The sequence below is a fragment of the Bombyx mandarina genome, chromosome 07, assembly GCF_030267445.1.
Source record: "Bombyx mandarina strain Sakado chromosome 07, ASM3026744v2".
Lineage (NCBI taxonomy): Eukaryota > Metazoa > Arthropoda > Insecta > Lepidoptera > Bombycidae > Bombyx > Bombyx mandarina.
The window spans coordinates 3362062-3389970 of record NC_143214.1 but is presented as its reverse complement, the minus strand read 5'-3'; the positions used below and the strand labels follow the sequence as shown (position 1 = coordinate 3389970).

General features: G+C 34.6%; 1 protein-coding gene across 2 annotated transcripts in view; it reads right to left on the bottom strand.

The window, feature by feature from the left end:
• The window catches only part of Btl (fibroblast growth factor receptor), a 113062-nt gene that overhangs the window by 44859 nt on the left and 40294 nt on the right, over positions 1–27909 (bottom strand). For both annotated transcript variants that reach the window (XM_089728613.1, XM_089728612.1), the window contains exon 2: positions 15735–15879. In XM_089728613.1, coding sequence (XP_089584739.1) covers positions 15735–15837 — 103 coding nt within the window. In that variant the 5' untranslated portion in view covers positions 15838–15879. The remainder of the gene's footprint in view (positions 1–15734; positions 15880–27909) is intronic.

Here is a 27909-nt window from a genome sequence, read left to right as displayed (position 1 = left end):
ACTGATTAGGAATATAGAATACAATTGAGCAAACGTAACTGAATCTCAGATAAAAAAAGATTTTGATATTTTCTTTCCAGTTCAGAAAGACCTTCGTAAACAGGCACTAATATGTGTATTATTGGTTGCTTAAAGACTTTGTTTTTATTTAACATTATTAAACATTTGATTTATTTGAAAACAGTAAATTTTAAAGTTCAATAAAAAATATTAAAAACCTACTTAGAGAGCAGGGTACAAAAGTGACACGAATATAGTTATAATAAACTCGCAATATTTTTGATGAAATAAAATATGGTTTACCGCGGCTCCACACCACTTTTGTTCTGGACACATGTGGTCTTGAGAATCTGAATGACGGTACAGCTAGCTGCAGTCTTTGTGCGCGCCGCCCGCTGGGAGATAGCGAAATTAAACTGCTTGTTTGTTTGTTTGTACCGTTAATCATTTAATGTACATTACGGCTTTCATAAACAATCACATTGATATTGTTGACGTGGTGAGGTATCAATAAAATGAGACTAGTAGTAATATTAGATAATATATTAACAGAAAAAATGGAAAGAGAAGCCATGGCAGGTATTCTATATGTGAGCCTAGTAGATGCCACTATATCTAATATGAATCAAGATTATAAAGTTACTATAGATTACAAAAGATATTTTAAAGAATAGTAGTGACAATATCGTTGCGATGATAACCTTACATATTCTGTTTTTTTTTTTTTGGAAATCTGATTTCTTCCATACCCATAAATAGTACTATGACTATAGCTCTAATTTCCTAGAAAACGGTACCGTCATGGTAGATGATGCTAAATGAAGGACTTAAAAACACGGACGGATACTAACGAAATTTCGACTCTCGTCTGAGTACAAAAGGCAGAAAATACAATAACTGGATGATATTTATAACGCATCGCATTTTTTAATTGAAACAATCGGTTCATTTCAGATTCGTAGAACGATATGTAGTCTTAGTTAATGCTGCTTTATTTGTAAAGCAGTGTAGATACACTGGAAACACATTAATTTATTACGAAAATTCCACAAGAGAGGTGATCATTAAAAATACTTAAAACCTAACACCTTCCTGGCTGCAGCAAACCAAAACAAATCATATTTTAGGCACACGTTTCTTACACGTCAATGACTCAAAACCAATTAGTAATTAGTCAGAAGACCGTAATTGGGATCAAGTTCGCATGCCCAAACGAAACGTAACTATAAATAAACGCGCGGTTAATAAATCCAGACGTACAGCGTCCGAATAAGACGACAAATCGTCTTCAAAAGATTAAAATGAATGCTTAAACCCGTTCGACATCTGGGCACCCACCTTACTAAGCCGAAACGCGTTCAGATATCATTCCTAGAATAACGACCGACTGTAAAATGGTAGCGAATACTGCATCAACTGCATGTGCATCCCAAAACGTTGGCAAAATTGCTTTGCACGGACTAAGATTTAACGCTACGCGAATTTGAGCTTTCTGCCTAGCAAATAGAGCTACCTCGATTTGGACTTTCGCGAATTACGTGTACTGAATGTTGGTTATTGAAATGTGAATAATTTGTCTTTCGTCCCGTATAGCGATGACATCCCGTTTCGGTGTTTCGCTAATGTTCCATTCGAGAGTTGTTTTAGGTTCTCGATTTGGAAGAAAAACTTTTGCAGATGTTTGAAAATCTTCTTGGGCTGATCGTTAAGAATGATTTATTTTATAAATAGGTTGATGTACAGTTGTAGGGTAATTGACGATGTTGAATTTGTCAATTATATTCTTCTACCTTTTGTTACCAATACTCGTCCAGTGAGCGAAATTTTAACTAAAATTATTGACACATCAAGGTCTAAATTAATATTATGTATTGTGTAATATGTTTTTATTGAAAAAAAAACTATTATTTCCAAAACAGATTCGTCTATTATTTATTTGTGAAGCTAAATATACTCTTGTGTATAACAAACACATCCATATAGTTACATTATAGATCAAATAAAAAGATAAAAAAATCAAACAAGTTTCGACTTTTATCACAATACCTGAATAGTATTCATTTATTCAGTAAGCGATAAAAAATAAATAAAATTAAAAACATCAAATCTACAGAAAGGCAATAAAGTAAAAAAAAAAAATGCTAATACTACAAATCGAACCCCAATTACCATATAAAAAATGATCAAATATATTGCATATAAAAAATTTATATAATAAATAAATATGTCCCCATTGGAGAAGTTCGCAGCATATATCCTACACAATATATAGACAAGTTTCATTAGTGCATAAATATAATTGGTAGCACTACTTATAGTTCGACAAGACCTATTAATCCATAGCAAGAGAATCGAATGACAAACCCAAGAGGAAATTGAACCTAACTTTATTTTATTTCCCTGTGTATGTATATACCAAATTATATTTAAATTATTTAACCACTTTATCACCGTAAGGTATAGTTTAGTTGTATGATTTATTAATAAGACCTATAAAATTATCCTCTAAATCTAATCGAATCAATGTGACTTAATACCACTTATTTGAATCATATTTCTTCTAAAAATATGCTCATGTGCCCATTAATAAAAAACATTGATTTATGACTAAGCCACGAAACTCATATTCCAAGGGAGAATACAAGAAAGCTAAAATGAAATTAACAAGATGAACGTGGACTCATTAACAAACATAATAAGATTTGTACGAACAGAAGTCACAAGGCAAATATAGAAAATGTACGTAAAAAGAATATCGTGTGTAATGATGTCGGTAATATGTTTTCTTTTGCTTTGAATTCGCAGTTTTGTCTGCATGCTTCATCATCACCAGCACATCTTTGATTGCAGACAGGGAATCCGTGATTTTGTTAATGTAATTTTCGCGGATAAACTAGTCGCGATCAAATCATATTTAAGGGTAGGCAACAGCTTGACTGGTGTGGTCTGACATTAAGTCGTATCGACAAGACCTCAGTTTTTTTTTTTTTTTATTGCATAAATGGGTGGTCAAGCCCACAGCCCACCTGGTGTTAAGTGGATGCCGGAGCCCATAGACATTTACAACGTAAATACCGCCACCTACCTTGAAATATGAGTTCTAAGGTATCAGTATAGTTATAACGGCTGCCCCATCCTTCAAGCTGAAACGCATACTGCTTTATAGCAGAAATAGGCAGTGTGGTGGTACCTACCCGTGCGAACTCACAAGAGGTCCTACCACCAGTAAATCATGTGCCTTTGAAAGCCATAAAAAATAGATTCTAGTTTCAAAGCATTCTACATCTACAAGCCTATAGATACCACGCCACGCCTGATAACTCAGCGGAAGAAATAGACGACACTCTGTATTTTTGTAATAGATTTCTTCTACTCGTCCAATAAACAGGTCACTGTGCTAAAATGCTAAAAATCCATTCCATCTCTATTCTCAGACAAGATCTGATTCACATTTTCTCTACTTTATACAAAACAATCAAATAATATAAGATCCACAGCTTCTATCAGCGCGAGAACTGTCAAATTGGCAAGATTTACGGCAGTTACAGTACACTCGGCGTCTATATAATGAAGATACATACAAAATATCTCCAGTGATGACGTGTTAGACAAGATTGAGATTGAATTGAAGATGGATACTTGAACGTTAAAATTATTAAGACTGGATCATATAGGACTCCTTATTAGTCGTACAATAAATTGATTATATCTGTTTGTAAGTGGTAATTTACTAAAAGAGCTACATAGTAGATGGTTGTGTAGTACAGTGGCATTTGTAAGTATATAAAAACAAATATAAATCTTCGTAGCGAGATTATCTTATCGTGAAGATGAACACCCAAAGTCAAACAAACTGCCAGACCTCAATATACGATTGGTTCCCTCTGTGCGAAATGATAGGTAGAATTCTAGAAATGCACAATAGAAAAATAGACGGTTGTTAGCACAATATTCAAGACGATGTATAACAGCTAAGTCTTCCGTGACCACGAAAACTGTAAAATATTGGAAACCTCCGAAATAATTTAAAATTCGTAAAAAACGCAAGACTAAATGTAACCGTAAGCATGAAACTGTAATAATTGTAAATAGAGATGCTTTAACAAAAACCGACTTCAAATAGAAAAAAAATATATTCCAAAACAAATTAATATACACTAAAAATAATAATCATCGATCGGTTGGCGTGATATTGATTTATTGAATTATTCATCTATTTGTCGCGCACGTACTTAATGCAAATTTAAGACTTATATGGTTTTCTCATGGATACCACTATCAAAACTGGACTAAATTGAAATCGGGAAGCGTCAGCTTTCTAATAAAAAAAGAATCATCAAAATCGATTCACGCAGTCAAAAGTTATGAGGTAACAAACATAAACAAAAAATACAGTCGACTTAAGAGCCTCCTCCTTTTTTGAAGTCGGCTAAAATAGTTTTAATTCTGTTTACGATTCACGATAACCAAAGACAGTGTAACTAAGTAATACAACAAGAGAAAATTATAAGCATTTAAGATAACCTCATTAATACGGCAACAACAAAATTTTGCACGTTTACTTCTTTTTTCATTGTATTGAAAATTGTCAAAAGTGACAGCTATCAAGTGGGAAAAACCAAATAAATAATTGCGCGTTAACACGTCGCCTAATACGAACAAAAGTATGTATGACCACATCGAGTGCACTTTGCAAGTAATGAGCTCCCTCCATTGCATATTGATATGCACAGCTGTTGGTGACGCGTGCTTGTTAATAAATTCTATAGCGCCCATAACACAAGCACAAATAATTTATGGCCGTGAATTGTCAAATTAATTTATTATTGTACCTTAATTCTTTTGTTACAGAAATCATGAAAATATTAATGATTTAGTTATTTTCTGATTTATTGTCGTGATGCCTCGATGAACACCGGCTGCACGAAAAATTGTCACGTTGTACCCTAAGAGCGAGAGCGCGGAACAAGCAATAAAGAGACACGATTGGCCCAAGCGTTGGCTTGTGACACATTTATCACTCTTCTCGCGTGACGTCAGAGTTGGGAGACGTCCGCGTCAGTTCGAATAGTTCTGCTACTGACGTTATCACGTAAACCTAATCTTCCGTAAAACAACTTTACAGACAACTATTATTTTTTTAAATGTTTTTTTACTAATAGATAATTTAGTCTTGGGATGGTATGGACATGTGATGAGACGAAATAAAAATGAGGTTGGTAAGAAAGTGTTAATTATGAATGCGGAAAGATATAGAGTAAGAGGTAAACCTAAGAAGAAATGGATGGATTGCGTGAAAGTCGATATGTGTAAGAGGGGAGTGAGTGAAAAATTGTATATGATAGAGGAGTATGGAAGAAGAAAACATGTTGCGCCGACCCCAGGTGACTGGGAGAAGGGCAGGAGAATGATGATGATGATAAGGTAGCTTAGTCTTTACCCGTGTCTTTATCTACTGTTACCAAAGCAGGGTCTACTCTTATTTGTAATTTCCTTTATTCCGCGCTTAATAATAATATGGCTGTGGGTATTTTTATATTATTTTCATAACGGCCGAATTCACTTGCATTACAAGGTGTGTTTTGTTAAACAATTTTACAATCGTAATCTCTTTGATGTGAGTCGTAATTCTTATTTTTTGTTTGAAATGTTATTTGTGTTATTTTTTTACGATTGTTTTGAATGATACGTTTCAGCAAAATGGTTGCTGTGTTAAAAAAAACCGGATACAAATTTCTTTTAACGATAATTATCAGATGAAAATAGCATGAAAGTAATATTGTCTATATATTAAGTATATCTCTTGTAAATTAAATGATACTAAACGTTCTAAAATGTTCTCGGGTGGTATATTTTTTTCTTTTTTTCCTTTCTATGCTGAGAGCCTTGAGAGGCTATTTCAGCTTCTCCTTGACGTGTAGATGAGCTCACAGGGCTCAAACCAGGTGTGTTGCTAACACGGGCTAGCAAGAGCAGTGCTTCGCAGAATCTACCACCGGATCGGAAATGCGACCCACTGAGAAGATCCGGCGAGAAACTCAGTGGGCTGTGTCTATGGGTTAATTTACTCGTCAAGCCCTTCATCGCAAGCGACGGGTTCGACGAGGACGGTGACCGATGTCAACTGTTTACCATTCGGTCCACAGGAGAGGTGGTATAAAAACATATATGAGAAAAGAACAAGTGTACTTAAGCTAAGAATACTAAAGATCATTATTCGCTCCAACAATAGTTAGGTTCATTAACCTCAGGAGCACATAAGCCACCAAATTATTCTATAACTTTATTTTCTTAATAACTAACCGAATATACAAATTCATTTTTAAAACAAACAGTTAAATTATGTTCATAAAAACAGATTGCTACAATCTATTTCTCACGTTATAATATCTAAAACATGAAATAATGAACAAAAGTCTTAGAATGAATTTTTTTAATTGAATTAGACCACACGATAATCCCTATAACCGATCTTGATGAAATAGATCAAATATGGATCTGGGATAATTCGTGACTAATTTATTTTTATTGCCCTTGTAGGCAGACGAGCATACGGCCCACCTGATGGTGAGTGTCCCCGTCGCCCATGGACTTCAGCAATGCCAAGGGCAAAGCCAAGCCGCTGCTTACCGCTTAATACTCTTCACAAGCCTCGTTAGAAGAAGGACATGTCATAGCGCTCGGAAAAGACCGTGGAGGGGAGCTCATTCCATAGCCGGATGGTACGTGGCAAAAAAGATCTCTGGAAACTCACTGTGGATGACCGCAGTGGCTCCAGGTAGTATGGATGAACTCTAATCCGGTGGCGGGCGGTGCAATGGTAAAAACGAGATGGCGGTATCATCTCGAACAATTCCTCAGGGCACTCCCCATGGAACATACGGTACAAAATACAGAGGGAACCGAAGTCCCTCCGCAGACCCAGAGGCTCCAAACGATCCGTGAGAATGGGATTATCGACAATCCGAACGGCCCTCCTCTGTATCGAATCAAATGGAAGAAGCTTGTATTTGGAATGGAAAAAGGAAATGGAAAATGGTAATGGAAAAAAACTGCCATCCTGTGTAACTAGAAAACAACAAATTACTCTTTTACCGTACTAAATATTCGTTATAAATCAAGTCGGTTAGGAGCGATATATACAGACTAATCTTACATTCCAGACTGAGCAATATAAATACATTATCAAATAATTCTTCACTGAGACGGAAAAGTGCAATTATGCTTACACGTTATTGATAAATTACCAACTTAATCCGTACAAATTGTTTAGCGTTCCCATTTTGCTTCAAGCCGTAATAGCACTTCGACCCTAGATGTTAAGAGTCAAATTAGAACTCAGCGTAAATTCAAGAGAATACTAACCGGTAATTTATGAGCCCTCTTTGGGGATCTTATGTATTATCTGACAAATATACGTCGTGATAGCCTCTAGGATTTCATACAAAGTTGGGGTACTTTAGGAATTCTAAGTTTACGCAGATGCGCATTTATCATGCGTACTAAAGCTGCTTTCAGACTACGCTATAATATAATAGCATATAGTATACAGCTCTTAGCACAACAATATCGCGCACCATACATTGTTATGGACACGTTCACACTGTACTATATATTATTGGCTAAGTATACGCTGCTATACTATATGGCACTATAGTATAGCGTAGTCTGAAAGCAGCTTAAAGCTGTAAAAATCTGGAGTATATAAGTATTTTATTAAACTGAACTATGGTAATTTGCCATTTGCCATTTGAGAGAGAGTGTATTGTATGTTATATTATATTTGTATGTTCTTAGAATGATAAATAGTCGATCCCTTGTTCCATTTTGTCCAAATTATTCCAGAACTACAAAAGTGAATAAAGATAATAAAACACGTCAATTTTGTCGCAATTATTTTATCGAAGATGCAACTACCACTTTAACATGCAAATGTTGCCCACTGAGTTTCTCACCAGATCTTCTCAGTGGGTCGCGTTTGCGATCCGGTGGTAGATTCTGCGAAGCACTGCTCTTGCTAGGGCCAGTGCTAGCAACACTCCCAGTTTGAGCCCCGTGAGCTTACCTACACGTCAGGGAGAAGCTAATATAACCTCTCAAGGCTATCAAGGACTCTCAAGGTATAGGTAGTAAAAAAAGCAAATTTAGTTGTTAGAACTTTCTCATGAATTACATATTTAAGAGTGTACACTCGTACCTATATTATATACATCTAGGCAAACACTTTTCGAGAATATTCCGTGTACGGCGGATACAGAATCAGCTTACATCTTCGAATCTGTAATTTCAGCTTGCATAACCTCATAAAAAGATGAATAAAAAAATCATGCATTACGAAACTGCAGTATACATTTCGAAATCTATTTTCACGTTGCAATAAAATGTTTATTGTGTTACTCTTAAATGGAACACGGTGAAAAACTATATATTTTCATTAGAACTATAAAAAATTTTACGACATTTTAAGCAGCGTCTCCACTTTGCTGTATTTATTGAGAGACTATCCGATACTTCATATGATAGGACCACCTCAGATGAAAAAGTAAGTTTTATGTAACTCAATTTATAACTATTTTAAAAATGTCATCAGCCAGCTTTGGAGTGTCGAGATAATTTTTATGACGAATGCTATTGAAGGTTGTTTAACGGGATGGGTACACGATATATGGAACCTCTTAATTCAACCGGGTTAAATTGTGATATTCGTTAGATCTCGACAAACATACGAAAACAAAGTCTGAGCACAATAAGTAATTTCAAAATTGCATATTTTTTCATGAAAACGCATATTTGAGTAACAATGTTTAAAAAATTTAGCCCACTGAGTTTCTTGCCGGATCTTCTCAGTGGGTCGCGTTTCCGATCCGGTGGTAGATTCTGCGAAGCACTGCTCTTGCTAGGGTCAGTGTTAGCAACACTCCGGTTTGAGCCCCGTGAGCTCACCTACACACGTTAGGGCGAAGCTGAAGTAGCCTCTCAAGGCTATCCGCATAGGAAGGAATAAAAAAACAAAAAAAGACCGTAAGCTTGTGAACTAAACAATAATCTTTTTGTTCTTTTTATTGCTTGATGAATGGATGGGCTCAAGGCCCATCTGGTGTTAAGTGGTTATCGGAACCTATAGACCATATAACCACTGAAGTTAGAAAACAACCCGTTGGTACATCAAGTTCAGCACATGACATTTGAAATACACTCATATGTCCAGTCAGATCATGATTACGGTGAAGCTTTTATATCTCTGATTGTCAGTAGAACAATATCAAGTATATGAGATATAAAACTACAATATGAAGCATTTACGTGTAAAACAAACACAAAGTTGAACTCGATATAACATAACTCAACTGTCGGACAATAAATTGATCGAAGTTACTAAAAATATCTCAAATGACGATTTACAACAAAAGATTACCAAACAATGTCAGGGTTTCCATAAAACACAGATAGCAGGTAAAGTGTGCTACCTCATGCTGAATACAAATTGTGTGGATGTCGGTACCTTTGTTTGGGGTGGAGCGGACACGAGTGCGTTGCACATCCTCTGAGGTAAGGACGCTATGAAAACGTAGGGCTAACTCTTTATGTTTAGATAAAACTACCAAAAGATAACAAACGTTATCAAAATTTGATTGAATTTCAATACAGGAATTATTAATATTATATTTCTGAGGGATGACTGTTCATACATTAAGATAAGTCTTGGATATACCAAGACCAATATGAAACTGCTTATTCTATGATTTGGCTCGTCAATGATAGTTTTATTTTGTAAAAACTGAAATTTGAGTCAGCTAATACTTAATAGTTTCCAAACAAAAAACGGACAACCCTAACAACAAAATGCAGAATGCGTTGAGAAAATCGTGATTATTTTCTCGTACGATCGTGACGTCCTCACAGCCTTGTAAAGTCCTTCATTTATATTCAATACCAGATGCTAGAACATAGTGGAAAGTTCATAAGAATTCCATCTTCCCGGTAAAACTGTGGATAGACGTGATCACACATCAAGCGCTTTTGATACACAAATCATTTTGAAAGTGTGAGATGATTTGTGATGTTTTTCTTTGGAGAGGGCTAGGTTTTTATTTTTTTTATTGCTTAGATGGATGGACGAGCTCACAGCCCACCTGTTGTTAAGTGGTTACTGGAGCCATCTACAACGTAAATGCGCCACCCACCTCGAGATATAAGTTCTAAGGTCTCAGTATAGTTACAATGGCTACCCCCACCCTTCGAACCGAAACGCATTACTGCTTCACGGCGGAAATAGGCGGGGTGATGGACGTGCGGACTCACAAGAGGTCCTACCACCAGTGAAAAAGTTGTTAGATTTTTTTTAAAATAGCGCTCCAAAGATGTTTTTTTTTTGTGAGAACACAAAATAATACGTAATAGTAATAGATACCAAAGTGATTGTGTTTCATTCTCATTGTTTTTGTATTGACCTTTATATGTATTTACCACAACACATTAACAATATTTCTGTCAGTCGTCGACTATAATCTTCAATGGTCATACGTTAAATTATGATGAGCGGTAATAAATCAGTATCGTATAACACTTATTGTCTAAAGTTTTATTTTCGTTTTTATTATGTAACGCCTACGTGGCCTTAAAAACTTTGATTCGTTTTGTAATCGCGTTGGCGATGGTCGTACAATGAAATTGAGAAATGATTTACTATTGATGCGTAATTCGATTTTTACTTTTAACGTCTTTGATTTGAAACAAAAGATCTCAGACACGTAATTCGCATTTTGTTTATCTAGTAAAGCCTAATTTTGATAATCTCTTACTTTAATTTGTATTATAAGTGGATACTCTATTTCCCTGGGCATAATGTTTCCTCGTTTAACGAATAAACTGCCCAGTCTATGTATTGAATGAAAATTTCGTTCAAATATTCCCTTACGTACATACCAACCTAAAAAAGTGTATTAATTAAATATGTATTAATAAATAGTAATAAAGTCAGTGCAATGTTTTAAAAATGATCACCTGTACAAATCGATAATATCGATCGATAATAAATCGATAATCGTTTACTCTATCAAGAACGTTAAAAAACTCGCACTAAGCCACTGGAGTGGAGACCACGGATCGATAAACCGATAAAACAGTGTAACGCCCAGTAGCAAGGTGGAGTGACGATATAAAATATGGAGAATAGCGAGAAGTGGAAATATCCAACAGTGTGACTATAATAGACTGTTAATAATAATCATGATAGAAATCATATTTATAATCAAAGAAGGTCCTGAACATTACTCTGCGTATATCGCATAGGTATATCTAAGCTAAATACGTCAAAAATCACTATCGAACTTTGTATATTAAACGATAAAATATTGCAAATAAATATGAAAAGATATTTTTTTATTACCCTTGTAGGCAGACGAGCATACGGCCCACCTGATGGTGAGTGGTTACCGTCGCCCATGGACTTCGGCAATGCCAGGGGCAGAGCCAAGTCGCTGACTACCGCTTAATACTCTCCACAGGCCTCGTTTGAAGAAGGACATGTCATAACGCTCAGGAAACACCGTGGAGGGGAGCTCATTCCGTAGCCGGATGGTACGTGGCAAAAAAGACCTCTCGAAGCGCACGGTTCCAGATAATATGGATGAACTCTGCTCCGATGGCGGGAGGTGCGATGATAAAAAGGAGATGAGGGGATCATCTCAATCAATTCCTCAGAGCACTCCCCATGGAACATGCGGTACAAAATACAGAGGAAACCGAAGTCCCTCCGCAGACCCAGAGGTTCTAAACGATCCGTGAAAATAAATCCGTTACAATAAATTTGGCATCTCACTAATGTGGACATTTCGTAAATCTTAAAGGAATTCTTAAATATGCTTACAAGCAATCTCGTGTTTATTTAGGACAGTATATAGGCATTCTCAAATAGCATCTAAGTAAACAGAACTGTTTGATTTTTTCTTTGATAAGATGACAAATATTTATTATGATAAGCTTGTATCAGAAGAAATATTTTGCAACACACAAAGAGGGTAGATAAAATATTATATTGTGCACTTATTTATTGATACCACCATCTCGCCTAAATCGGTCACATAACAGTTCGATAAAATAGCTTTTTAATAATTTTCAAATGAAGCTGTCCCACAAAATATTTTTTTATGAAATCCAAAATCAAAAATATATTAGTATAGCATTGCAGTTCATAGCCCATTTGATGCTAAGTGGTTATCGGAATCCTTTCATAACTTTAATGCCACCCACTCTGAGTCCTTTCAGCCCAGAATGGATAATTAACTGCTTCGCGACAGAATTTTACAGGTTACAGAAATATCGTCATAAATAAACAAAGAAAAATTAAAACCAAAGTACCAGAACAAGTAACGAAGATGTCACATTCAATTAAACATAAATAACCAAGCTAACTTGACCTTCCTCCCCAAATTTTAAACAGTTCTTTTATCATAAATTCGAAATATTTAAATTAACTTCATATAAAGTGCTAACTGCTTTAATTTTCGTATTATATCATAAATCGAAAAATTATGTTCCATAATATTTATATTATTGTTTAAAAACAGAAATGACTATATAAATAATTAAATATTAATTAAACATAAATATTAATAATAAATTATGTTATAATAATAATGTATATACAAACAACCTAATAAATGAATAAAAATAATAATTATTTAGGTAAAACTATAAATAGAAAATCTGCGTTAATAATTAATCTATAATTCTGAATTATAAATGTTCCATAATAATTCAGAATTATAGATTCTTAAAGAGCAAGCTATGCAGCTAAGAATCCCTATCAGTAATGTTCTACACGGGACAAAAGATTGGCCTAGATGGAGAGAAACAGTTAGAAGACCACAAAAGAATCACGATCCTCAACAATGGGGGAACGACTGAGAAGAAGAGGAATAGAATCCGTCAAATCAGGTTTTTATTTAGACTAATCTTTTCTCCAAAGTTAAGCCGGAACTAAAATCTAAATAATGCAAAAATATACAAACGTTAAATTCATCTAATCTCTGTGTAAACGGTGATTTCAAAAATAAAAGCGATAGAGACAGAGGGAGCTCTCAATTGTCTGGTCATTAAAATAATTAAGCATCCGGTCCTCCTTAATTGGAACCAAATGAGAGGGTTGCAGCCAACAATCGATTTGTCCCCGTGACGTAATTACCCTTTCCGTTCATCATTTTAGTTATTAATAATTACATTGGATATTAAAAATAATGATTATCGTATATGTCGTGAAGAGGGTGGATTTGTGGAAGAAAGTTTCCTAACTTTAGGGCAGAAATTTACGTTTCCCTTAAATTTACACAAAGATAAATGAATGTTATTGGATTGAATATTAATCAGTTCATAGAATAAATGGCACACCACCAAATTTCACAATTGTATTTCATAATGATATTAAAATAGCACTATTCTAAGAAAGTCGTTTCTATATCCCAAGAATCAATATTATAATGTCATAAAATAACTAATTTCAATGGGCGATTGACATCGAAAAAAATGGGTCACAAAAAATCGATACCAGATAGATAGTCGAATCATGCAAACTAATTTTTCTCAGAACAATATCACAATTATATTCAAGCGGGACCACCCTGGACGTGTCTGCTGTGAATATCATACACGCATACAGACAAACGCAACTATAATTCCAAACATGACACCGTATACACATGAAGAATAATAAACGAAAAAAATATTTACGATTGCCAAATTAAAAAAAACATACTTTATCCCTTACAGTACAAAACTTTTTCGAAAGATTCGACGCTTATTTTAACAAAACTGTGTGATTGATAAAGAATATTTATGAATGGTTGAACCATACGAAATTTACGTATGGTTTAACCATTCATTCTAGCGTAGTATGGACATGTGATGCGTAGAGAGAAGATGCATGTGACTAGGAGATGTATGGAAATGGTAGTGCAAGGTAGAGGGGGAAGAGGTCGACCGAAGAAGACATGGATGGAGTTTGTGAATGACGATATGAGAGAGAGAGAGGAGTGAGTGTTGAGATGACAGCTGATAAAAGAGAATGGAAGAGAAAAATTAGCTGTGCCGACCCCACCTAGTGGGATAAGGTGGAGAAAAAGAAGAAGATACAAAATTTACGTATGCGTTTTCGTAAACCAAGCATTTCAGGTTTACGCAAAACTTCAGTCGTCATTCAACAGAGTACGAGTATATTGTATGTCATATAATTTTACGAATGACTACAATTAGAATAGAAAGTTATGTTGGATTCAATTTAGTTTTAAAATATTGAACTTATTGAAAATTTTGATTTACGTTTATGAACAATGCTAATATTCCTCTTGCCGTAGTCGCTGATCAAGCTTGATAAACAATATTGGTGTATATACTAAATAAGTAATAAAAACAAAATGTACTGTAGCCACTAAACATTGTTGATAATATCTAATTTGATAATATCTAATAAGATCTTAACAAAGTTAGACGCCAGAACTGCAATCTAAATGTACTGTGTACTGGTGGTAGGACCTCCTGTGAGTCCGTGCGGGTAGGTACCACCACCACCCTGCCCATTTCTACCGTGAAGCAGTAATGTGTTTCGGTTTGAAGGGTGAGGCAGCCGTAGTAACTATACTGAGATTTCAGAAATTATATCTCAAGGTGGGTGGCGCATTTACGATGTAGATGTCTATGGGCTCCAGTTACCACTTAACACCGGGTAGGCTGTGAGCTCGTCCACCAATCTAAGCAATAAAAACAAAAAAAAACATATGTACAAGTACTTTATTGTACCTGTTTTATATTTATTCTGTGTCGCTGTCAAATTTGACATTTCAATTGTTATGCGGAACATTTGCGTCATTACAATTTCAAATTCTCCGTATCGTATCGAAGATTTTCGTTAATAAAGAAGCATGGGACGAGAATACGTTATTTATGAAGAGGTAAAAAGGCAATACGTATTCAATGCGAGTGCAATTTTTTTGGGCATTGTCTCAGGTAAGTCCGGCTACTTGCCAAAGCTATTTAAGCACAGATAAAGATCAAAAAGGTTTAGTTGTACCAATTGCAGCTTTTTTTCCTACGTAATCATTGATAGTCTAAGAGGCTATTCCAATTACGCTCAGAATGGTAGGTGAGCTTAAGAGAATCAACCTGAAAGAACTTGCTAACACTAGCCCTAGCAATAGGAATGCTTTGCTGAATCTACCGCCGGATCAGAATGACGATGTGTGTGTGTGTACGTGTGCAATTTTTTTGGGCATTGTCTCCGGTAAGTCCGGCTACTTGTCAAAGCTATTTACGCACAGATAGAACTCAAAAAGGCTTAGTTGTACCAATCGCAGCTTTTTTTGCTACGTAATCATTGATAGTCTAAGGTGCTATTTCAATTACGCTCGGAGTGGTAGGTGAGCTTAAGAGGATCAACCTGAAAGAACTTGCTAACACTAGCCCTAGGGAGAGGAATGCTTTGCTGAATCTACGCATGGTTGTCTGGAAGAGATCGCTCTTAGCGATAAGACCGCCAATTGTACTTTTTGCATTTAATATATCGCATTGTTTATTTATTTTTTGGTGTACAATAAAGAATACTCACTCTCTCTCTTTCTCTCTCTCTCTCTCTATGTAGCCGTATTTGTTTTATTCATCGTACACAATAATGTAGTGGCGGCTATATTATGTGTCTTTTTTATGAAATTTTAATTGTGTAAATCTATATAAATATCACTTACCTAGTACAATATCTCTTGCTGAAACTGTACACGTGACTACCAAGGTAATCAGTAGTACGGTTACGCGCGTAACGCGCCAAAACGCAATGGCGGTGAGGTTCATTTCTGTTTTCGAACCTCAACTCCTTGTCGAATCCATTAGATACTGTAACAATAAAATAAATTATAGCGTTATTTTACTCATTTAAATATATATTTAGATTTTTTTTTTTTATATAAAGAATACCTATAAATTTTAAAAGTTTTAGTAATGCCAACAAATTAGTAGCGTTTATTACAAATCATTCTATAATAGGTACCGTATAATTTGATACTGAAGCTATAACTAATTATTTAAATGTGATCTTTCATTTTAATCTTTATATCATTATTCGTTCTTAAGAGACTACTTATTTTCGAAAGTTTTACTTTTAGTCAAGATATAGTGGCGATGTTTTAAAAAAAAATTATGATACTATTCACCGCTGGTAGATTCTGCGAAGGATTGCTCTTGCTAAGGCTAGTCTTACCAAAACTGACCAGACTGAGCCCCATGACCTCACCCACACGCTACCAGCATAGGTAGGGTAAAACAGATAATATTCCAAAACAAATTAAAAAAATTTTTGAATTTAAAATTTTATTGCATTCAACTGACCAACTCCGAACTTTGAATGAGACATCTGTTTACCCAAAAATAGAATCACTTACGTTCAGGTAATAAAGTCTAAATAGGTAACGTGTTGCAAAGCTGCAACCTCTAAAACACAGGGTGCGTGAAAACCAATAAATGTCGAAGCTCATTTGTGTCTATTTATTGCAAATGTCCGACATTGAAATCTCGACCTTACGGTCAGAGAAGAAAAGGATTATTTTAGTCTACTTGTTTGTTGGAGTGTGTTACTAAACTCAAAATTTCATATTAGTTATTTTTATTTATTACAAGTATGTACGAATTCGTGCTATAAAAAGTACATACTATAATATGCACATCAAAACAGTTAAATAAACCTTCAATAGAATTTAATCAAGGATCAATTCTAATCAACAGTTCACGTAATCTAATTTAAAATAGATACATTTTTAATGCGCTACGAAGATTCATTCAATTTTCAAAGAATACCTTTTCATAGAAGTCTACACTGACGTAACTAAAAATTAGTTTTAATAGTTGCTAGAGTGAGTAAAATTTTTATTTCATAAAAATCCTTATTTCGTGCATATCGAGGGGTGAAAGGATATTGGATTTTTTCGTACATATTGAGGGGTAAAAGGCCTTCAATTAAGCGACATTTTTATAACTAAAATGTAGGTAATATCCCTAAAACGGAAATGATTTTCTATTATTTCAGTTGACATTTCTAATTGCGCGTAAAAAACAAATCTAAAAATTGGTATTGCATAGACTAAATGAGCTTCTTCGGACACATCATGCGGTCTCCCAGACATGAATTAGAGAAGCTCATAATTTCGGGTCGCATAGAGGGCAAGCGCGCCGTGGGCAGAACACCAGCCAGATGGTCAGATCTAGCAAGAGAAGCACTTGGTGGTAGTCTGTACCATGCGGTCCATGCCACCCATGATCGAGCACATTGGAAGTACGTCACACATGTTCGCGATCCTCAGTTGTGAGGGAACGATATAGAAGAAGAAGAAGACTAAAAATTAATTCCGAAATTCAAAGACGGATTTTGTCGTCTCTCACGATTTCTGGAATACCTCAATACGGTTCTGCTTCTCATTGAGCCGTCGTATCCGATTTCTTAAATATGTACTGTAATAACTAACGTTCGCTCAGTACGCGGGATCGACGACCGCGTGTTAAATTAAACTTGAAAATAAACAAATTTAAATGTATAAAATAACACAGTTTTTAATTAACCGTTACGCTGATCCGGTCGACATGGCATTCCGGGTTTGTGTGTGTTAATGCGAATCGGATATGATATTATAAAAACCGTAAGAAAACAATCGAATATAAATTTTCGTATTGTTCTTAGTTTTGACAAAAGCGTTAAGGGATTCCAAAATGATTTGTGAAATAAAATTTCATAACTATAATTATTAGGTAAACAAAGATCATCAGTAACCTACAAAAAAAAGTTTATTATTTAAAAGTTTTAAATAACAATATAAAACTAGAGACAAACGTTAAGTAATCGCCCCCAAAAACAACTTTCTCCTCCTACATACATCACCGCATAAACAGTTAAATTTTTACGATCCATCATAAAAGTAAATAGCCAAAGTTTAAACAGAGGGCTGAAAGTTTTTAAGCCAGTTCTGTTTTATGTTAGTTTTCATTAGGCAGTATAACACGTGCCCCTCTGCCGTATATCATACGATGAAGGGTTAACCTCTGTTGCCATATTTAAAATTAGATCCATTTCGATATATATTTTTTTCATTATTGCCCCCTTCATTCGAAATAGACCTGTCAACAATATGTATTCGGGTCGTTAATCATAAAGGACTCTGTTAATGATTTATGTGAAATCATTATATACCTAAATGTATTGAAAAAAAAAGCCGTTAAGTAATTCAAGGAAAAATTCGTATTAACTTATGTAAAGTTACATTATTTCAAATAAAACAGATGCATAATAGTTTTGAGCGGATTCAAAATTTAAACATCACACGAGTTCGTTTCTTTCAGCGTTCTCGACATAAAATGTAGCTCTTATCATTTCTAAGTCGTTTTCGTCCTATTTATAAACTCATTTACCTAAAAGAGGTAAACTCTACGAATAAATAATTATGTAACATGCACCCCATGCGTCTGTGCGGCCATCTGCGATAGAAGTTTTTTTTTGTAATATTTGTAAACAATCTATTATGTTTTTGAATACAGTGTGTGTTTTTTAAAAAGCTAATTCGCAAATTATAATAAGCCGTATATAATATTTTTTTTTAATTGAACAGATTTTAGTACCTATTTTGCATATATGTATATATTTTTTTATCATAACATTACGTTTTTTTTTTTTCAATCATACGGCTTGTATATTAGAAGAGGTTTGATATCTAGAGCCATCTCTCCTACTCGCTTCAGATACCTTAATACTGAAGGCTAGAATTCTCAGTGGAATCATTTTCTCACTGATGATTGTAATATCGTGAAGATTGTAGCAAAGCGATGAACATATTTGGTGTGACGACTGCAAACCAATGCACCAATATTAATAGTAGTCCACTTTATAAAACAATTTCATTTGTCATCATAATACATAACATCGGAATAATTCGTGAACCGGCAAATAGTTTGTGTCAATTACGGGCTGACCGCAAATCACACGGACTGTGTTTATCTGAAGCCGCATTATTTGAATCAACAAACCGCCAATTGTCAGTCGCTGTGAATAGTCACGATTGACACCGAACGTAAGTTAAATCGTGGTAGTAATGTCCTAATTGTTTTTAATACGCTTTTATTATTAGCTTCAGACGTGTGTATGTTTGTAACGAAATCTTTGAACGTGATTTTGGCCCCCTTCAAAACGTCGGATTAACTCGAAATTTGGTATACTTATTGAGGACCGATGACAATACAATATTTAAAAAAAAATTGAGAAAATTGAAATTCAACTAGAAAATGAAAAATAAATAATGGTTTAAAAAAACTAACAAAATACGCTTTTATAGAAAATCCAACTAAAAAATAGAAAATAAATTTGAATTAAAAATAGTGTAAGAAAAAATTATTTTATTGTAAAAAAAGCGTGGGGTGCATGGTATCAGTAGTTATAAATATTTTATGAACAGATATGAATAGAAGGACTATTTTGATAATATCCTGAAAAGCACCCCGCGCTTTTTTACAATAAAATCATGTTTTCTTACCCTATATTATCAAATTTATTTTCTATTTTTAGTTGGATTTTCTATAAAAGCGTTTTTTGTTAGTTTTTTTAAACTATTATTTATTTCTTTTTCCATTTTGACGTATTGAGAATGCTTAACGAAGACTTTTAAAGATTTTTTATTTCCTTTGCAGAAGTCAGCAATGCCAGGGACAGAGCCGCTGCTACAATTGAGTACTCTCCGCAAGCCTCGTTTGAAGAAGGAGATGTCATAGCGCTCGGGTAACACCGTGGAGGGAAGTATTTTTGGAACGGCACTAATAAAATATCGATGAACGCAGCGGTTCCAGATAACATGGATGAACTCTACTCCGGTGGCGAGAGGTATGATGGTAACAAGGAGATCAGGGATCATCTCGAATAATTCTTCACTGCAATAATTAATTTTGCTTTTGGCTTTCGGTAAAACAGCTTTACATTAATGCAATTTACGCAAAATACTTATTTTAGGAAGGATCAGAGGAAAAGTAACACAAAAACGAAAACCAAAATGGCGGCCGGCAAACCTTTATAGCCTTTAGGATACAACGGATCGCGCAATAAAACCCGCGAATCGGGAATCGAAATGGCGGATCGCGTTCGAATTTTAAAACATCCTGTGCGAGGAAGCTTGCGCACGTGCTCCGGTAAACTTCCTGCGTCGTCGTCGAACAGAGGTGCGCGGCGTGTCGCGACTGAATATTCGAAATTTGAAACATTTGAAATGGAATACTAATTTAAATGTTTTTAAAAAACCCTTTGAAGGTGAACCGTCGATAGAGATTTTTACTGTTGGTAGGACCTGTCAGTCCGCGCAGATAAGTACCACTACCCCGCCTGTTTCTGCCGTGAAGCAGTAATGCGTTTCGATTTGAAGAGTGGCGGCAGCCGTCGTAACTATACTTGAGACTTTACAACTTATATCTCAAGGTGGGTGGCGCATTTATGTTGAAGATGTATATGGGCTCCAGTAACCACTTAACACCAAGTGGGCTATGAGCTCATCCACCCATCTAAGCAATAAATAAATAAATAAATAAAGATCGACGCCCTATAACGACGCGTATAAAGTGCAGAGTGTCGGAATACCGATTATTACGCAGTTTGATTATAGGTCTCTAATACCTGTCGACTTAGCACACTCAAGTATAACGTTTTTAATAAGTTAACAACATTCATAAATAACCATTTAAAATAATATTGCGGCAAATTTATCATTTTTTTTCCGACAGTCCTTTGGCAATTTCTCCAAATATGTGAAAATAAGCTCAGCACTAGAAGGCTTAATCATCAATATTATGAATTAAAATAATTTCAGTTTAACAATACAATAATAACGTTTTATTTGGGCACAACTCTCACTTAAAATAATCATTAATTTACTTTAGGATTTAAGATTTAAAATTTAATACTTTTTACTTACTTATTACTCACATATTAGACAAAGATGTCTCCGAAATTAAAAAAAAAAACTATAGATCTAAAAGAAAAATAATGCATAAAAAAATTCATAGTAAATTATGAATCATTTTAAAAATTAATTAATCGAATATAATTAAACGGAATCAAACCAAAGATACACAGTCATACTGTTATTATTAAATACGCCCAAAACTTAGGTTGGTTTATATTCCAAGGGTTTCTCACCTGGCCTTCGGTAGCTAAATATAAACTGCGCACCCTCGAGTGAACGGTTAATGTACCATGGAAGATTACCATAAAGCCACCATGGGTTATGGTAGCCTTGACTTCTTCTCAGATAAGTATAGGTATTTTGATTGTATTTTTTATATATCAACTGATGTCTACGTACGTCCTTTTTTCAATATGGCAATCGATTTCGTCTACATACATACCTATATGAGTTCATGACGTTTTCCCAGACTTATACATTTTCGAAAACTCTTTAAGAAACTATTAAATTTATATTCACAAATAATACGCCAATTATTATGGTTGAATCTGGATAGTTTATAAATATTTGAGCAACCAAATAATATTCCCGCCAAAAAATTTCTTCAAAAAAGATCTGTAACAATCTACTTTTTTCATGTTGGTATCAACAATACCTTGTTCGTGTACAAAAATATCTAACTCGTGTATGTGTGTTAAGAACTCCATTAAATTGTTCTTTAAATAATTGTTAGTAACTGACCTACAGCAAATGGAAAACAGATAAAATATAAATAGCGGCAAAGGGTTACCACTCCAGACAAAGTGCTTGTAGTAGATTCAAGTACACATTAACTTTTTAATTATTATTTTGTACAAGCACTGGTATTAGTCTTTGTTCAAATATAATCTCTATGTGGTTATCATTAAAAGCGACTTCATCTAAACACTATGTCAATGCGAAATAAAGGCAATAAACTGCCTATAAATTTGATGATCTACCTTATACTATTTAGAACTATTAGATGCTTGTAAGCTTCATTAGCTTAAGTACATATCTAAGTTTGTACCTTAGTAACCTTTATTGTTTATTAGACACGTGTTTACAGTCCTAATTCTCACAAAATAATACTTCTTCCCGTCACAGTCGGTAGTAAGAGCAGTTACCGAAGCCCATAGACATCAGCAACGCAAATGCCGCCAGCCACCCTGACATAGGAGCTCTAAGTCTCTATTCTATATTGGCAGTGACTACCCATCCTTCAAACTGTAACGCATTAGTGCTTCATCTCAGAAGTAGGTCGGTGGTGGTACCTACACTTACAGACTCACAGAACGTGCTCCTATTTTTCCAGTAAATACAATTCTCATAATTCTCAAGCAACTAAAACTTCGAACTGTATTTAAATTTAGAAATTGAATCGACTTTTTTGATGATCGATATATGAGATTGTTTTTAAGAAAACATTTCAGTGCAACATGCCTAAAGTTTTGTAACACTTCGAAGATAATAAAGGTCACTGACCATATAACAAGAAAGACTTGTACGATGTTTACATCATACGCATTATTATACATATTATATAGACTACGAGCTCGATCTGTTTCGTATCATCCAATGAGTGTGTTGAACTGCAAAACGTAATCACCTAATGATGAATGTGGTATGCTGTATATTTGGTATTCTGTTGTATTGGTTATGTCTGTTTAAATTTAATGATAGAGAGCTAAAGTCATCAGCATAGCTCAAATACTAGGCTGGCTGAATTGGAAGTGGCAGACGACTTGACAGGCTCTTGAGTTAACACCGCACATCGGCCAACTTAATGTGAGGCGTCTGCGGCCAGGCAGAGAGATGACTTGAGAAGAGTGACCGGCACGAAATGGAACAGGAGAAAAATTGGGAGTGATATTATCCAGCCGTCGACGATTATGATTTATTAGAGACTAGCTGATCGGGCAGACTTAGTAGTGCCTCAATCGACAAATAAAAAACCTAAACTTTTGTATAAAATAAGCTTAAAACAAACAAAAGGAATCCGTCCGACGGGGGGGGACATCAAAGGGATAACAAAATTGTTATTATATTTAATTCCGAGAATTTTCATATCTATCTACGTTTTAAACCTTTTCTGGACTTCCACAAATAATTCAAGACCAAAATTAGCCAAATCGGTCCAGCCGTTCTCGAGTTTTAGCGAGACTAACGAACAACAATTCATTTTTATATATATAGATATAGATTAGCCAAATAAATTGCCCAAAGCTAATTTTTAATTCCTTTATAAAAATGAAGGAAGGAATAAGAAGCCTTGCCGATGGACTGACCAAATCAGCAACACGCTCAATTAAAACGTCGCAGAAGTCTACATCGCTGTAAATCAAGGCAGATGGAAGAATAACATTCAAGGTGATGTTATGTAAACACCTTGAAATGTTCCTTAATCACGTAGTGTAAATTTAGCGTTAATCGAATTAACGAATATTTTGAATCTTTAAAAGCGCCCTACAATTCGTTTTAGTCTTATCTGGTTTTAAAGGACTCGCCCGACGTACACCCGACATTTCATCCTTAAGGATCTTCTGTGTCAAGTGTTTCGGTGTACCATAGTTTAAATGAACTTTAAGGTACTCTAAATAGGAGTTATTTACTTTTATAATAACGCTTTATTCACTCTTGTTGGTTCTCTGATACTACCCAGTTACCACTCTAGGCCCACAGGAATCGACACTAAACAATATTCTCCCTAATGCCATTATCTTTCATGGGAATCACAAATTATATAAATTCGTCACTAATAAAGACGAATGATATAAAACTACATTTACAAAAAAAAGTATACATTTGACCCCTATATATTAGAAGACATCAAGAACCAAAACTGCAAACACATTGTTCGGTAATTCACGACAATACCAAATTAAAAACCAATAAATAGAAAGAAAAAAAATGTATCCGGCTTTGTGTGTACAATGTGTGCTCTTACAAATCGTAATCCAGGATCCAAAAAATTTATTGTATCAAAAACTTAATAAGCTCTCTGTTGAATGTGGATGTAGTGAGGGGAACGTTGTCGATTTTTTTTAAGAATATCGATTATTTATGCAATAAATACTATTATATTTATTATACATTAATTATATATTAAGCGTCAGAATTTTATGAAATATATTTCACCTAGCACCACCAACGTAGTTTACGCGATTTATTTTAATATATATTGTTTTTTTTTTTTTTCGCATAGCCGAATGAGCTCTCTTTATTCAGTGGTTTCCAGAACCTACTGAAATTACAGATTGGAGGCTCAATTACATTGTTTAACAGCTCTCCCATTTGTTCTGATTTGTCGATTTGTTTTTATTAAGAATATTTAATATTTAATTTAAGAAGATTATTTTACTCAAGTACAATTCTTCCAGAGGAAATCAGAGGTTTGTCAAATGATTTTCCTTTTTTGTTTTGTAGGTAGATACTGCTGAAATAGTATACTTTCTTAAAAATTCCAATAACATGTGACAATGATTTTAGTTGGATTTCGATAATTAGGCGGATACCAGTTTCATGCTATATCTTAACAATACTTTGATTAGTATAATCCTTCATACGTTAAAAGTAAAATAAGCGATGAATACAAAAGCCTGTAAAGTCGGCTACTATACTCCTCGTTACGTGACAGGAATATAGGCGCGTTCATACCTAACGGAATCTATTTAGTACGTCGTACTGATTATCTAAGCATAGTTTCGTGTCGGATTTCCGTTTAAATGATTTGAATAATGTGTAAATTAGGACGACTTCTGAATTTTCAATGTTTGGAATACTTTACGATTTTCGTGATGGTTAGCGGAGCCCATAGACATCTACAACGTAAATGCCGTCACCCACCTTGAGATATGAGTTCTAAGGTCTCAGTATAGTCACAACGGCTGCCCCAGCCTTTAAACCGCAACGCATTACTGCTTCACGGCAGAAATAGTCGGGGTGGTGATACCTAACCGTGCGGACTCACGCGAGGTCCTACCACCAGTAATCTCAAGTCGAAATTAATTAAAAGTTTGTCTTGTAACAATCATGTGAGAGATATTTAGGGATTACATCTTACTACATGGTAAAATAAAGTTGATTAACTGTCAAACAATATTGTTTTTCAATAGTGAAACCCTAAATCAGCGCTGTAAACATTTCCCAACAAACATACACGATTTTTTCACACACAATATCACCAAGGGTTTTAATTTTGTCTCTGATATAATAATATTCTATACATATTTTATTATATTATAGTCTCTGATATTTTTTTGGCATTGCATGCAGTAGAGATGCGAATGTTGCGATGGATGTGTGGAGTAACGAGAATGGATAGAATACGGAATGAATATGTTAGTGGAAGTCTGAAAGTGGCACCTGTGACAGAGAAGCTGAGGAGTGCGCGTTTGGGATGGTATGGACATGTGATGAGACAAAATGAAAATGAGGTTGGTAAGAGAGTGTTAACTATGAATGTGGAAGGATATAGAGGAAGAGGTAGACCTAAGAAGAAATTGATAGATTGTGTGAAAGACGATATGGGTAAGAGGGGAGTGAGCGAAGAAATGGTATATGATAGAAGAGTATGGAAGTAGAAAACATGTTGCGCCGACCCCAGGTGACTGGGAAAAGGGTAGGATAATGATGAAAAATGAGTCTCTGATATTTTTTTATACTTATGTACAAATTACACTATTAATATTGTTTAACTGTCGACTTGGACTGTTATCTCCTACGCTTTACTGTCACAATCGCTAATTTCATAAAATATAGATGTTGAATTCGTTCACGCGTAGCACACGGGATCCTACGATGATGATTCTATGCCAGAAACCGTCGAATATAGACGCGTGAATATAGAACACAAACATTCATCTATATATTAATACGTGAAGCAAAAACTTTGTATCCCTTTTTACGAAAATTGTGCGGACGGAGGAGTATGAAATTTTCCACACTTATAGAGAATATAGAGAAGAAGTCCACAATGCTAATATTTTTTTTAAATAATGCCTAAAAGATACATGAAATCAATAAAGAAAACATTACACACACTACATACCATGTATTTGACGCACACACGCATGCATACTATTTATTGTCAAACTCTTGTTCTTGACGTCTGTTGTCAAATTGAGAATAGAACATGGTTTGTCTTTGTTCATATTTTTTATAGTGTAGTCTTGGCGAAATTTGTGATTATAGTAGTATAAAATACAATCATAATAGTGTACAAACTTACAATTCCCAGTAGTCGAATTTCGACTACTGCGGGACCTCTAGTTTTGACTTATTAGATCAAATTAATCGTGTAGTACAGACCTACCTCCGCAGAATACAATACAATTTGACAGTTAGAATACAATCGTGGTAGTGAAGCGAACCGATTCGGATATATTCTGTCCTTTGAATAATAATTACGTAAGCGGAAAAGTAATAAAAAGTCGATAGCTTGATACTTTATTGTCGGTGCTTTAGATGTTTTTAGTATCAAAATTATATCAACAGAATTAGCAACTGCGTGGTTACGACCATTTATATCTTGTCTTGTTTATTGTTAATTATTGTTTTAATTTTATGTACTGGTAGTATTGAAGGACAACAAAAAAAAACGATTACATTCACCACTACCATATTTATTAACATTTATTAGAAAACTTTTTTTTTATATTCATAATATGAATTTTTTCATTTCATGAATCATTACGTGTCCTCACATCGAAAATATAAACATCCAAGGTATAAAATAAAGTATATTAATGTACCTTTATTATTTATTAAATTTAAAAAACATATTTTTTATCTGTTCCTCGTATAAACACAGCGTGTAGTAATCAGCAACATCACACGTGTCATACTAAATAGCAACTCTGTTGAAAACGGTTCTTATCTTACGACTAGCGACCCGCCCTCGCTTCGCTTCGGAAACATTAAAACACACATGAAACCAAAAAAATATAATAAAAAAAAAAATAAAAAAAGTAGGCTATGTTCATCAGGGACAATGTCGGCTTCTAATGGAAAAATAATTTTTCAAATCGGTCCAGTAGTTTCGGAGCCTATTCGAAACAAACAAACAAACAAATCTTTCCTCTTTATAATATTAGTATAGAAGTATAGATTTTTAAACGAGAGGAAACTTAAAATATCTATTGAACCGATTTGAAAAATTCTTTCACTGTTTGGAAGCACACTTTTCCCAAGTGACATAGCCTATAATCTTTTTTGGGAAAAATTAGGGATCCTTTCTAAAACTCCAATAATGTAACCCAAGGTGTAAAAAAATTACATAAAATATTCTTTACATCGCGTGCCCTGCGAAAACTATTGACGATAGAATAAAATAATGTACTACGACTTTGTAGAACACATTATTTTTTACAAAAAGTGTCGCGACAGCAAATGTCTAACTATTATAGATATGCCGCAATACGTGTTCTTTTATTTAAAAAAATAAAACAACGTCAAATATCGTTGAAATTTTTTTTAAAGACCCGAGCGGAGCCGGAGCTGGCCGCTAGTCTGTCATATAAATATGAGAATACAGAGTTGGCATTGCGTCTCATCATCATCTCCCAGTTGACGCAGATGCTCCACAGCAGCATTGAAACCTTGATGGGAGAACACCGCTACCGTTTTGCCAGAGACAATGATAGTTTTACCGCATTGAGTTCATAGTCACGAGCGACTTGTTCCTTCAAGAAATATAATTCGAGAAAGCTGAAGTAAATTTCCTAAACATTACTCTCTGAGTGACAGACGTATGCTCTGGTATTCAGGTCATCATTATTCTAAAAAACATGTCTGTTCATTTATCCTCGGTTTGAAGAGCGTCGAAAATAAGTGCCGTGTAATTAGATATGTTTTATAAGGCGTTCACGTTATTACATTGAATTTTATTTTAAACAAAAAAATCCTTGCAAAATTACCATATCAA